Source organism: Artemia franciscana, unplaced genomic scaffold, assembly GCF_032884065.1.
Source record: "Artemia franciscana unplaced genomic scaffold, ASM3288406v1 PGA_scaffold_746, whole genome shotgun sequence".
NCBI classification, from domain to species: Eukaryota; Metazoa; Arthropoda; class Branchiopoda; order Anostraca; family Artemiidae; genus Artemia; species Artemia franciscana.
In genome coordinates, this window is record NW_027062710.1 from 34,309 (window position 1) to 48,126 (window position 13,818).

A 13,818-nucleotide genomic window follows, 5' to 3' on the forward strand; every position below is an offset into this window, starting at 1 on the left:
TTCTTCTCTTAAAGCAAATCTCTGTTGAAAAAGTATCATATTTGCTACCTACAGGAACGGGCTAATGCATCGAAAATTACTACACTCACTCTTATTACCTTTCTTATACAGTCGTGTAATTAGGGTTTTCTAAAATCGTTAGTTACTTCCCCTTCTTCAAAAATCAACTGTTCATTTACAGCATAAAATATTTCATTCACATGCCTAACAGCACAGAGGTTAAAAGGTAAGACAGATCTTATGAGCATTGCTAGGAAGTTTCAGGGTGTGTGGGGTTGGCGGTTGCAGATTCCACCAGGAAACATTTGTTCCTTCCACTTTGTTTTGTGTTAGCATGCTCTAGTTCTAGGGACTTAGGGATATACATTTCAGGTTGATTATGAAAATACTGGTTTCCAGCAGTTTTTTAATTTTTTGTGGGGGGAGGGAGTATGTCCAGCCTGGCTTTATATGAGTGTCTTCGTGGCTTGGGGTCTTTAGGGCGTCTTCAAATGACCAGATTCAAACTGTTTACAGGTCATTTTGTGGCCCCTTAACCCCCCTCCTTCAAAAACAAGAATTGCTTTCAACCTATAGTATAATTCAGAAACTTTCAAGGCAAATAGACATTCGAGACAAATTACGCCTGGATGGTTTTCTACTTCAACCCATCTGCAAACCCTGGCACTTGTGGGTGTAAGTTTCAAACCAGTAACTGAAATGCTCTATTGTTGCCCTCTTATTGGGTCCTCTACAGCTTTCTTCCCTCTTCTGTGAAAATTTGCAATCCCTTTATCCCTGGGAATGATTGCTAAAATTTTTGACCTAGCCAAGTCTCGAACAACCAAGCTAAACATGCCCATTTTTTCTTCTTTTTTTTTTACAAAGATTTTTCAGCCAAAGCTAGCGTTGCTTGTGTTATGCAGGTTTTTACAACACTTTCTAAGGCTCCACATCTATTCTAATTGCAAAATCTTAGCTTTTTTTTTATAAAGATAAGAGTGCGCCCTTATTCAACAGTATTTGCAGTATTCTCAAGTGGGACTTGTTTTTTCTTTGGACATTTTATCTTTTAAATTTGATTCATTTCTATAAATATTGCTGCTTCTCTGCACAGATAGTTTTAATTTGATTTTTTTTTCTTTGAATAATTCCTTCAAATTTTAGAGTTCTTTTTCAGGGGCTCAGTTTGTTCATTGTGTAATTTTTTGTTCTTTTTACTATTTCTTCTTAAAGTTAAGGATGGATAGTTCGATTAGAAATCAACCTACAGCAGATGGAACATCAATTAATGTTGAAATCCTTGCCATAGAAAAAGATTTAGAGGTAGGCTACTTTTTCTGCCAATTATTAATTTGCGAACCCTTTTTAATAATTGGCAAATTATAAATTTTTCCAATTTTTTACTTTTTAACACTGTTTTTGTGATATTCCGATGACGATTCTGCAGGCCTTTCCGCTGTTTTTTATTCTATTGTAATTTGTTAACTATCTAAATTATGTAGTAGCATAATTATTGTGTTATCTTTAGTTTTAAGTCACATTTCCGTTTGCAGTTCAATGGTATTTGCTGCTGGTTCTTGTTCTATGTCCTTTTCTTTAGCTGTTCATAGTCATGTGTCATCTTTGTAATTTTAAACGTGTCACTGACGCTAAAAATTAATTCATCCTTTTCGTTTATCGATCATAGTCTTTGACGCGCTAAGCATCATCTTTCTTGAATTTATTGTAATTTTGCATTTCTAACCACAGATTACGTTGTGTAGTATTTTCGTTTGCAAATCAGTGTGATCTTCGCTGCTTTTTGTTCGATGCCTTTTTCTCTAGCTGTTCAGAGTGATTTTTGTCGTTGCTTGTTCCACTGCTTCTTCTTTATTGTGTCTTGTGTGTCTTTTACCATCTTATAATTTTGCATTCCTCATGGATACTAAAATAGATACGACCACTCCTAGAGAAAAAATGATTTAAATTATGCTGTTAAAATATATGTAAACATAAAATCACTCAGTTTTTCGTCGTCACTGACGTCACATGATTTTTCCCCAAAATTTTGGCTCTAACCGACTTATCTCAAACTCGTGCCCTATCTAGATCTTTTTTTTTCAGGCAAGAAAATCCCTGGGTGCCTATATATATGCTATTTATACCCAAGTCAGTCTTGTGTGTCAGTGCTTGATTAAAATAAAAACAATTTGTAAATTTAAATTAAGACTGTCCAGATTTTCTGGACTAAGGATTTGTTAATATAGGCTACATTTAAGACTAAAAAAGGCCTAGATCGTTATGTAATAGAGGGGATTCCAAATGTGTTACATTTAACTGGAGGTTTTGCATGCTTTAAGACTGATCAAAATCTGCACTGAAAAGAACTAATTAATTTATTTTTAATTTGTCAATTTGGAATATATCGAGTCTTTGTTCACCAATGGACTCAGTCCAAAACGTCAGCTTATTCTTAAAAACTGCAATTCCGCAATTTATTTTAAAGAGATAGAAAATATATTAATACAACTTAAAGTTAATATTTCTCCTGATTTGACACCTTAAATTATACAATTTCAAAAAGTAATTTTATTTTCTGAAAACGGGACTAAAATGCAACTGCGGCAACTGTTTAAAACTCAAATTGTTATCTGATTTGTCTTTTATTTTTATACAAAGATTCTTGTTTAAAAATAAAAACTCCTGGATTTCACCTAATGGACACACAAAATACCAGATCGACCACTTTCTTATTGGTAAGAAGTATTAGACGTCGCTATGGGATATGCGTGCGTTTAGAGGTGATTATATCTTCTCTGACCTTAGCCTGATGGTGGTAAAAATCAGACTAAAGTTGTCAGCCCCAAGAAAGGTGAGGACAGCTAGGCAACAGTCCTACGAATGCAAAAACTGAGTGACCTGTCACAGTTTGTCTTAAAACTGACCAACAGATATGAAACCCTGGGCCTACTGCGAGATGAAAGTTCAGATACAGCTTGGACTGCTATCAGAAAAGAATACAATGATACTGCCCACAAAACGCTTGGTATGAAAAAGTTACCAAAGCATGAATGGATCTCTGTCGAATCGTGGTATCTGATCGAGAAGAGGGCTGACAAGAAGAAATCTCTTCTCAACACTCTTTCCCCTGATGCGAGATACCCTCTTGAACTAGGGTATGCTATGCTTGATAAGGCTATAAAGAAGAGCGTCCGTGCTGATAAACACCGTATCTTTGAACAGACAGCTCAGAAGACTGAAGAAGCTGCTAGACTGGGAAACTTTTGGTCAGTGTATTGCATCACCAATAAGATAGTCTTTTAACGTCCAAAGACAGATGGACCCGTCAAAGATGAATTTGGACGACTTCTTACTGACCTTAATAAAGTGAACGAAGCCTGAGTGACCCATTTTGGAAATTTGTTAAATAGACCACCACCTGCGGATCATCCAGATATACTAGACACGTAATTTCTAAATATAGCCATCGATATTAAAGTACCCCCTGGTGGGGAGATACTACCCGGGACCAGGGGAAAGACCAAATTGTGGCTGAAATGATTAATGGCTCAGTAGCTGCATGCATAACTGTATGGACCATGTTTTTCTCTATAATTTGGAGAACAGAAGAAATTCCTAAGGATTGGACAAAAATTACTCTCGTCAAAATATTCAAAAAAGACGACGCTGCAAAGTGCGAAAACTGGACAGGTATCAGCCTTGTATCTATACCTAGCAAACTATTGGCGACTATACTCCTTATCAGAATCCAATCAGCGCTGAGCAAACACCTCCCAGAGGAGCAGCATGAATTCCAGCCAAACCGATCATGCGCTGATCTTGTATTTACCCCTAGAATTCTGCTAGAAGAAGCAAATGAATGGCGCAATAAGCTTTACTTGGTCTTTATAGACTTCGAGAAAGCTTTCGACTCGGTAGATTGCCAAACGGTTTGGATGGTTCTCCAATACTACGGTATACCCGATAAGCTTAATTGAATAATTGAAGCTTTCTACAAAGACACAGAATACTGCGTGAAGACAAGCGACGGGAATACGAACCTTTTGGCATTAAGATAAATGCCAACAAACAAAAAGTATGGCAAACACTGGATCTCCACTCGACCTACGATGCAATAACCAGATGATAGAGCAAGTCGTAGAGTTCAAGTACTTAGGAAGTACCATCCACGACTCAGGATCGTTACAGCGAGAAGTCAAGCTAAGAATCGGACAGGATAATGCATCTTTCAGGAAACTGTCTCAAATTTGTCGCCGACAGAAGTACTCTCTCCGACTTAGGCTGATTTTTGACTGAATTTTGACTGAGGTTTTTTGACTGACTGACTGACTTGACTTTGACTGACCTTGATTTTTGACTGACGTTGCTGTTCAACAGCAACGTCCTCAGGATGCTTTGTTATGGTTCTGAAACTTGGCACATAGATCAAATACTTAAAAAGAAACTCCCCGCGTTCAAAAATATGTGCTTAAAACGCATTCTAAATATCCACTGGTCCCAAAAAGCAACAAGCGCTACTATATGACAGAAGACATTTCAGCCACTGGTAACTAAAGTGATCAAATATAGGAAGGGGAGATACCTCTGTCGTGTGATCCGCATGCCCGAAACTTGACTACTGAAGGTCGTCCTGCAGTGGCAGCCATGTGGTACCAGAAGAAGAGGACGCCCCAAAAACACGCTACGACGCAGCTACCAGGCTAACCTCAAGAACCTCAATGCCTCAATCCAACCTGAATGGGAGGATGTCTGGGTGGCAGTGGTGATGAGAAATTACTGGTGACTCTTCTTGGATGTCCTAAGCGCCTCTGGAGGCACAGGAGGATCTAAGGTTGAATGTAGGGTCTCTTGAGCAAAGAGCCAGTCAAACAATACGTGTGAAAACGTGTGAACCCAGCGTATACTGTTTTATGAAGACTGGAGATTCTCTCCTATTTCTCAATCGAAATATTGATAGGTTCTCAATTCAAGAATTCATATTCTAAATATCTTGATCAACAAGAAACTCTAGGCGTAACCCTGCCTCAGAAATTATGCAATTTTCTTTATGATACTTATAAATACCACATTTTAGATGAATCGGAACAATGAACCTGAAAAGATCTAAGGCTTTAATAAGTTTTGCAAACTAGAAAATATGTATTCCAGGGGGACGGTCAAAAACTGAGAAAGCGAAAAAATTAGTAAATTATACGAAAAAAACGTAAACAAAAATCTCGTAATTTAGTAGTATGATCAAAGGCATGTTTTTTTTTATTAATTAAAATTATGTATATATATATATATATATATATATATATATATATATATATATATATATATATATATATATATTGTATATTTTGTTCATTATATTATTATAATATTGGATAACATTTGTTATATGTTATTTATCAATTTATTTACTATAATTATTAAGTTTTTACCAAGGAAGATCTGTTCTCTTTTTTAGACTACTGCTGAATGTGTTTGGTCAACAAATGAGGCAGTGCGAGTAGATGTTTTTCCTCCTCATCTTCGAGAAACGTCCTTTGACATATCGCTTCATTCGTCGACAAAAGAAATAACAGATTCAATCAGCAATACAATTGTTTCGTCAGGTGGTACTATGGCCACATCGGCTGATGGTCAGATTTCATCTTTTGTTGACATGGATCTTAAACAAGTTGATTTTGATGAAAATCATAAAAGCAAACAACTTTTTGAAGAAATGCCTCTAGCATTAGAGAGACCATCATCATCTTCTTCTAGTAGTTCTTTTGAGGTACTAACATGGATCGTCAATCAAGAACAGAGTTCAAATAAGCACCAGCCAAAGCGATTAGATTCATTGGATATAGAAATGGATGGTTATAGTGCTGGGAGAATAATGAAAAAGGTACGCTAAAAGATTTACTCTGTTTTCTAGGGATTGACTTAGATGGGTTTATAAGACATAAACCCTCTTAAATAGAAAAAAAAAATCTAAACATAAATAAGAATGGTACAACGTTTGTTTATTCACTTGATCCCCAGCATGCATCTATATATAACATAATTTATTGGGAATTTAGTTTGGAGTAGGGGAAGATATGCATCTGCCAAATCTGGCAGATTATATGAAAGCTACGGAAAAGTGGAACCCTTAAATTTGTTACATTTTTTGTGGTGGAGGGGGATAGAAGCAAACATTTGAAATATTCTACCTCTCTTCCTGCCACTATTTCACTAGTGAAGTTAATTTGGAACATTCTTTGATTTCCAAGTGCATCATGTCCCACTCTAGAAATAAGATTTGTCCAGTCCTGATTTTCAATGCACCCAATAAAATGCTTTCTACCCTCGAAGTCCCAAATGAGGTTCAATATTTTATCAACAAATTGCGTCATCAATACAATGCAGCCAATACATTGCAAGCCAAGAGCTGAAAATGGATCAGGATCATCTAACTATATAATATAAATACATTTAGAAAATCTGTTGTAATATCGATGTTTCTGGAATTCAACGTTTTCGAAATAAACACTGTTTTCACTGTGTATATTGTATTATTTCATATCTGTATCATTTAAAGTGAAACACTAATTATGAGATGTGTATGCAACAAGTTTATATATCACCGTCGCTTATTTAATTCAGAATGAGATAGTTTTAGTATAGATGGCCGTATAGGTAAAAGTCTGTAAGACTCAGCTTGAATTTAAATTTTCATCCTTTTTAATTACGTTTTCAGACCACACTGGTTAATTCAAAAGCTTGTTTTTTCCTTTTATAGTATATATTTGTATATATAATTGTATATATTTTTCTTTTTTTTTAGCATTGAGGGTGGTTTAGCGGAGGTCTTGGCCGAGATATCTGCTTTATTTTTTGCGTTTCCCTCACTAGCTGAAGATTATCCTCCTTTGTTTTTTCTAATATTTTCAACTTTTTTGTAAGTCATTGTTCTTTACAAAAAACAAAACAGTGTTCACTAAACAACAATGAAAAAACATGGGAAAATGCTTAGATTGTTTTAAGCTGTAATTTCTCGTAATTTAAGGTTATATTTGGCAGCTTACAGATTTCTGTTTTTGGAAAAAATTATGGCGTAAAGTTTTCAAATTTTTACTAGAACCATGTCATACTCTGAAAAATTTTTTAGAAGAGAATAATGAGGTATTTTTTTGTGGTCGAATTCTTCTTCTTTTATGATGTTGCTTGAAAGGAGCCTAACACCTTTATTTTGCTATTGCAGGTGGAGCAAAGAAAGGAAAAAAAGAAAAGGCAAAGGAAGAAAGATAAAGCTGAGCAGGCGCAAGAAGTGTGCAACGAGGAAAGAAAAAGGCAGGAAAAGCAAGAGCATCGTGGAGAATTATTACACTTTGAAGAAGAACGTAAGCAATTTGCCTTAAAATGGCCTTAAATCCTTAAATGACGTCAGATTGAAATCAACACTAAGAGAATCATAAAGTTATGTAATTATGTTCTACCCAGCTAAGCAATAAAAAAAATTAAACGTACACATGAATAATTAAAACGAAATTTCAATATTAATGCTTATTGGCTAAATGGCTTTCTCATAGTTTTGATCGGACGATTTTGATAAAAAAAAGTGGTGGGGGAGAACCCCTACTTGCCCCCCAATTCTTTGGTTACTTAAAATCGCAACTAGAACTTTAAATTTTTTTTATGAACGTTTTTATTAGTAATAAATATACGTAACTTACGAAATCACTTTCGTAACGAACTTCTATATTCGTATATTTTTATTACGTACTAGCTGTTGGGGTGGCGCTTCGCGCCACCCCAACACCTAGTTGGTGGGGCGCTTCGCGCCCCCCAAGCCCCCTCGCGCGCGTAAGTCGTTACGCGCCATATTAGTTACGCGCCATTGTAGTTGTGTCCCTGTGTCCCACCTGTGAATAGAGATAGATATAAATATATGTTTTTAACTACGTAAAACATGCGAATATACAACATTCTTCGCTGTCCCATTGTCTGTGCATATAAATAGATTGTCAGGTTTACTGACTCTTTAACATGCAACATATAATTGTCCATGGGAAAAACAATCCGTATTCAGATCTATACCTCATTATTCTAATGATGTGTCCCTGTGTCCCGGTCGTCATTTATATTCCCGGTGTCCCGGTCGTCATTTGTGTCCCGGTGTCCCGGTCTGTAATTTCTATTCGAACAATCCCTGTGTCCCGGTCGTCATTTATATATCCCGCCTGTGCCCCCGGCGTCCCCATTGTAGGTTCTTCAGTCATTTTACAATTAAACATTTTTCCGTGAACAAATGTCTTAAATACCGTTAATGACGTCACCGTCAAAGCAAAAATGACGACAACTAATTTCATGACGTCAGCCGACACAGAAACATGGCGTCACCTGATCCACAGATCCACAGACAGACAACTTATTTTTATATATATAGATATGAGGGATTTGCCCCCCTCGTCAATACCTCACTCTTTACACTAAAGCTTAAATTTTATCCCAATTCTATAAGAATGACCCCTGAATCACAAAGGCCGTAGAATAAATAGTTGAAATTACTAAAAATACTTTAGCGTAAAGAGCGAGGTATTTAGGAGGAGATGAACCCCCTCATGTGCATAATAATTTCTGTTCGTTTTAAGTTTTAATGTTGCTGCTTACTTTCAGTTGAAAAAATATTTATTTTTTCACTGTTTTTTTTTTTAATATTGCTAGAAAATCCTGCGCCCCCTTCATGGAAATTCTCTTCCCCCATGATAAATTCTCCGTGGAAAGATGATCCCACGTAACCCCCTCCCCTTGACCCCCCCCCCCAACCAGAAAAAAATTCCCCTGAAAACGTCTGTTCACTTCCCAATAATCATTAATAAATGTAAACAATGGTATTTCCCCCTATTTTCCAAAATAAGGCAAATTTTCTCATCAATTTCTCATGAAACTTGTATATTTAAAATTAGCATAAAAATATGATTCTTTTGATGTGTCTATTAGTATCAAAATTCCGTTTTGTAGAGTTTTGGTTACTATTGAGCCGGGCCGCTCCTTACTACAGTTTGTTGCCTTGAACTATTTGATATTTGAAGGAGCTATATTTTGTCATGTATTTTTTAAGGTCAAAGGAGTCCTGTAAATCCACGGGATGCAAAGAAATACACAAAAGAGTTTCTGAAAACGATGCGAGATTCACCTCTGGCCAAAGTATCTCCCAAAATTCCAGCTGAACTGTCTGCTACTGGTCCATCTTTGAAGGTAATTATTTATTTTACTCCCATTTTTATGCCTTATGATCTACTTTATTGTGTAATATTAATTCTCTTGGTGTAAGTGCTACAAGTTCTGAGTCCTGGACAATATCAGAGCAGTCTTTAGATTAGTCTACCTATTTTCCATTACCTATTTTCCCATTTTTATGCCTTATGATCTACTTTATTGTGTAATATTAATTCTCTTGGTGTAAGTGCTACAAGTTCTGAGTCCTGGACAATATCACAGCAGTCTCTAGATTAGTCTACCTATTTTTCCTATTATCTACTCGGGCCGAATTTAAATCTTTGGTCCCTCTAGGCCCAAGCCATTTTTTTTTCGGGGAGATACAGAAATTTACGGGAAAATCTCCAAAAAGTCAGGGATAGTGGAAGCCCTGATCAGAAGGCAACTGATGAGAGATGATTCAAAACTAATGCAAGGGAGAGGTGATACTGAGCTTTCAGCTGCCATTCTTAAGAGACACCTGACAGTATATAAGTGGCTACGGAATTCCTCTGTTGTTCTAAAATCACTTTTCTGTGCATAGTCTGCGCAGCAGCAAAGTGCACCTGACACTTTGACGATAAGTCACCTCATTCCAGTTTTTGTTAAGAAAAAAAATCGCTCAGTGTTGTTTTTTTTGCGACCGTTGGCATTTTGTGCCCCTTGGCCCGGGCCTAGCGAGCCTATACGTAAATCCTGGACTGTGCGTACTCCTATCCTCTATTAGTCTAGCTATTCCCCTATGTCTACTTATTGCCTATTCTGCAAATTACTTACTAAAAGGAACAATATTTTACAAATTGTTACATTGTTACAAGATTGGCTGATTGTTACAAGAGAGCTGCTGTCTATAAGAAAAGCTGTTAAAAGATATATATATATATATATATATATATATATATATATATATATATATATATATATATATATATATATGTATATATATATATATATGTATATATACATATATATATATATATATATATATATATATATATATATATATATATATATATATATATTTATAGATATATATATATATATATATATATATATATATATATATATATATATATATATATATATTATGTATATATATATATATATATATATATATATATATATATATATATATATATATATATATATATATATATATATATATATATATATATATATATATATATATATATATATATATATATATATATATATATATATATATATATATATATATATATATATAAATATATACATAATATATGTGTATATATATATATATATATATATATATATATATATATATATATATATATATATATATATATATATATCTATCTATCTATATATATAAAAATAAGTTGTCTGTGTGTGTGTGTGTGTGTGTCGAGTGACGTCATGTTTGTGTGTCGACTGACGTCATTTTAAGGATTGAGCTGTATGCGTCATGACGTTGTTTGTCGACTGACGTCGTGTTTGTCAACTGATGAAATTACATACCGGGACACAAATGACGTTCGGGACACAGGGAATATAAATGACGACCGGGAACCTCAAAGAGAAATTACAGACTGGGACACCCGGACACAAATCACGACCGGGACACAGGGAATATAAATGACGACCGGGACACAACTACAACGGGGACGCCGGGGGCACAGGCGGGATATATAAATGACGACCGGGACACAGGGATTGTTCGAATAGAAATTACAGACCAGGACACAAATGACGCCCGGGACACCGGGAATATAAATGACGACTGGGACACTCAAAGAGAAATTACAAACTGGGACACCGGGACACAAATGACGACCGGGACACAGGGAATATAAATGACGACCGGGACACAGGGACACATCATTAGAATAATGAGGTATAGATCTGAATACGGATTGTTTTTCCCATGGACAATTATATGTTGCATGTTCAAGAGTTACCCCATATATATATATATATATATATATATATATATATATATATATATATATATATAAATATATATATATATATATATATATATATATATATATATATATATATATATATATATATGTATATATATCTATATATATATAAATAAGTTGTCTGTGTGTGTGTGTGTGTCGAGTGACGTCATGTCGTCATGAAGTTAATTGTCGTCATCTTTGTTTTGACGATGACGTCATTAAAGGTATTTAAGAAATTTGTTCAAAGACAAATTTTTAATTGTAAGAAGATCGTGGACGGAAAAATGTTTAATTGTAAAATGATTGAAGAACCTACAATGGCAACAGCCGAGGAAGCTGCTCAAAGAGTCTATGCCAAAAAACTTGCTGCTGATAGAGAAAGTAAGAAAAGAAAGCGTGCCGAGGAATCACAAGAACAGCAAGAAAACAGGCTTGCGGCTGATAGAGGAAGTAAGAACAGAAAGCGTGCCGAGGAATCACAAGAGCAACGTGAAAACAGGCTTGCGGCTTCAAGAGATAATGCCAAAAGAAAGCGTGCCGAGGAATCACAAGAGCAACGTTAAAATTATCGCATGGCATTCAGGTACAACCCAGGCGATGATTATAGTAGATTTGTTCAAATCGGGACTATGTCTAAAATTTGTCCCTACTGCAAGGCCTTGAAATTTAATGGTGAAACAATGGGAATGTGTTGCGCCTCAGGAAAAGTTAAACTTCTTCAACTGGCTGCACCCCAAGATCCATTGAAGACTTTGCTTACTGGAGCTACGTCAGATTCTAAGCGTTTTTTTTTTATCAAAAACCAGAAAATATGGCTTATATTTTCAAATGACGTCGTTTGGTGCATTAATACAAAAGAAAAAAAAACTAAAAAAGGTAAAAACTACAAAAAAACTAAAAAAAAAAAATACTTAAAAACTAAAAAAGCTAAAAAACTAAAAAAAATAAAAAAAGGTAAAAAACTAAAAACAAAAAAAGAAAAAAACTAAAAAAAAGGTAAAAACTACAAAAAAAACTAAAAAGAAAAAAAAAACTAAAAACTAATAATAAAAAATAAAACTGAAAAAGAAAAAAAAGTAAAAAAAGGAAAAAAACTGAAAAATAAAGGAGGCAATCTTTAGAATAATCAGGTATAGATCTGAATACGGATTGTTTTTCCCATGGACAATTTTATGTTGCATGTTCAAGAGTCGGTAAACCTGACAATCTATTTATATGCACAGACAATGGGACATCGAAGAATGTTGTATATTTGCAAGTTTTACGTAGTTATTAACATATATATATATATATATATATATATCTTTCTATATTCACAGGTGGGACTCAGGGACACAACTACAATGGCGCTTAACTAATATGGCACGTAACGACTTAAGCGCGCGGGGGGGGCTTGGGGGGGGGGTTGCGAAGCGTCCCCACCAACTAGGTGTTGGGGTGGTGCTTCGTGCCACCCCAACAGCTAGATATATATATATATATATATATATATATATATATATATATATATATATATATATATATATATATATATATATATATATATATATATATATATATATATATATATATATATATATATATATATATATATATATATATATATATATATATATATATATATATATATATATATATATATATATATATATATATATATATATATATATATATATATATATATATATATATATATATATATATATATATATATATATATATATATATATATATATATATATATATATATATATATATATATATATATATATATATATATATATATATATATATATATATATATATATATATATATATATATATATATATATATATATATATATATATATATATATAAAATTAATTCTCATAAAGTTTTATCCATAAAATTTTGAAGTGGGTGTAATAACTCCTAAATTTTATTCGCATTTGTTTTGGAGTAATAATTTTGAAAAAAAGTAACGTTGTATGAAGATGAATACCTGCATTTTATGTTTAATATTTCGTTTAAAATTTCGGCCTTATGGTTTAGTATAAAAAATTGACAAATTAAGCCATTTTTAGACATATCCCCGTCATAATTTGTTGCTTGTCTCTATGCTTCGAGGGAATTTTTTGTGTTTAGGGGAATTTCTTGAGGGTTTTAGGATGTTTTATGCTTTGTTCAGACATTAAATGGTACGTTAGTAATTTTTATGTTGCGTTTCATATTCGTGATAACGGTGTTTTAATTCTGGTCTCTGGCCTGGCTTTGTTTCTTTGAGCTGCTGATCTAGACAGGAATGCAATTTTTGGAGGGACAAACAACTCTGACTTTAAATTCCTTTGTGGTTTTTATGTGAGAAATTTTAAGCCATTAAAAAGGACAAAAAAGTGTCTGAGCTACACGATCTTTTACAAGGAAACAGTTTGTTTCTCTTGTGACTCAGCCATTTTGAATTCAGGCCCTGTTAGCATAGTTGCCATTTATTTATTTCCCTCAAATCTAGGAGTCTATAAAAAACATAAGTGAAATTGCCAAAAATTACTTCAATAAATGGAACAAAGCATTGATTTACAATAGGCTTGATCATATAACTGAATAAAACACTTAAAAACAACAACGCAATAGCAAATATTAAACATTTGTTCAGTTCTTATATCGTTTGATCAATTAAAATCTCCTTCTAACAGT

General features: G+C 33.9%; 1 protein-coding gene across 1 annotated transcript; it reads left to right on the top strand.

Moving 5' to 3' along the window:
- Positions 1-1,218: 1,218 nt before the first annotated feature.
- LOC136042199 (uncharacterized) lies at positions 1,219-9,195 on the top strand (the record flags this gene model as incomplete). The annotated part of the gene is given in 4 exon segments (XM_065727130.1): positions 1,219-1,305; positions 5,435-5,860; positions 7,199-7,337; positions 9,059-9,195. Coding segments are annotated over 4 exon segments (786 nt in total), but the record flags the coding sequence as incomplete, so codon positions are not given.
- Positions 9,196-13,818: the final 4,623 nt, after the last annotated feature.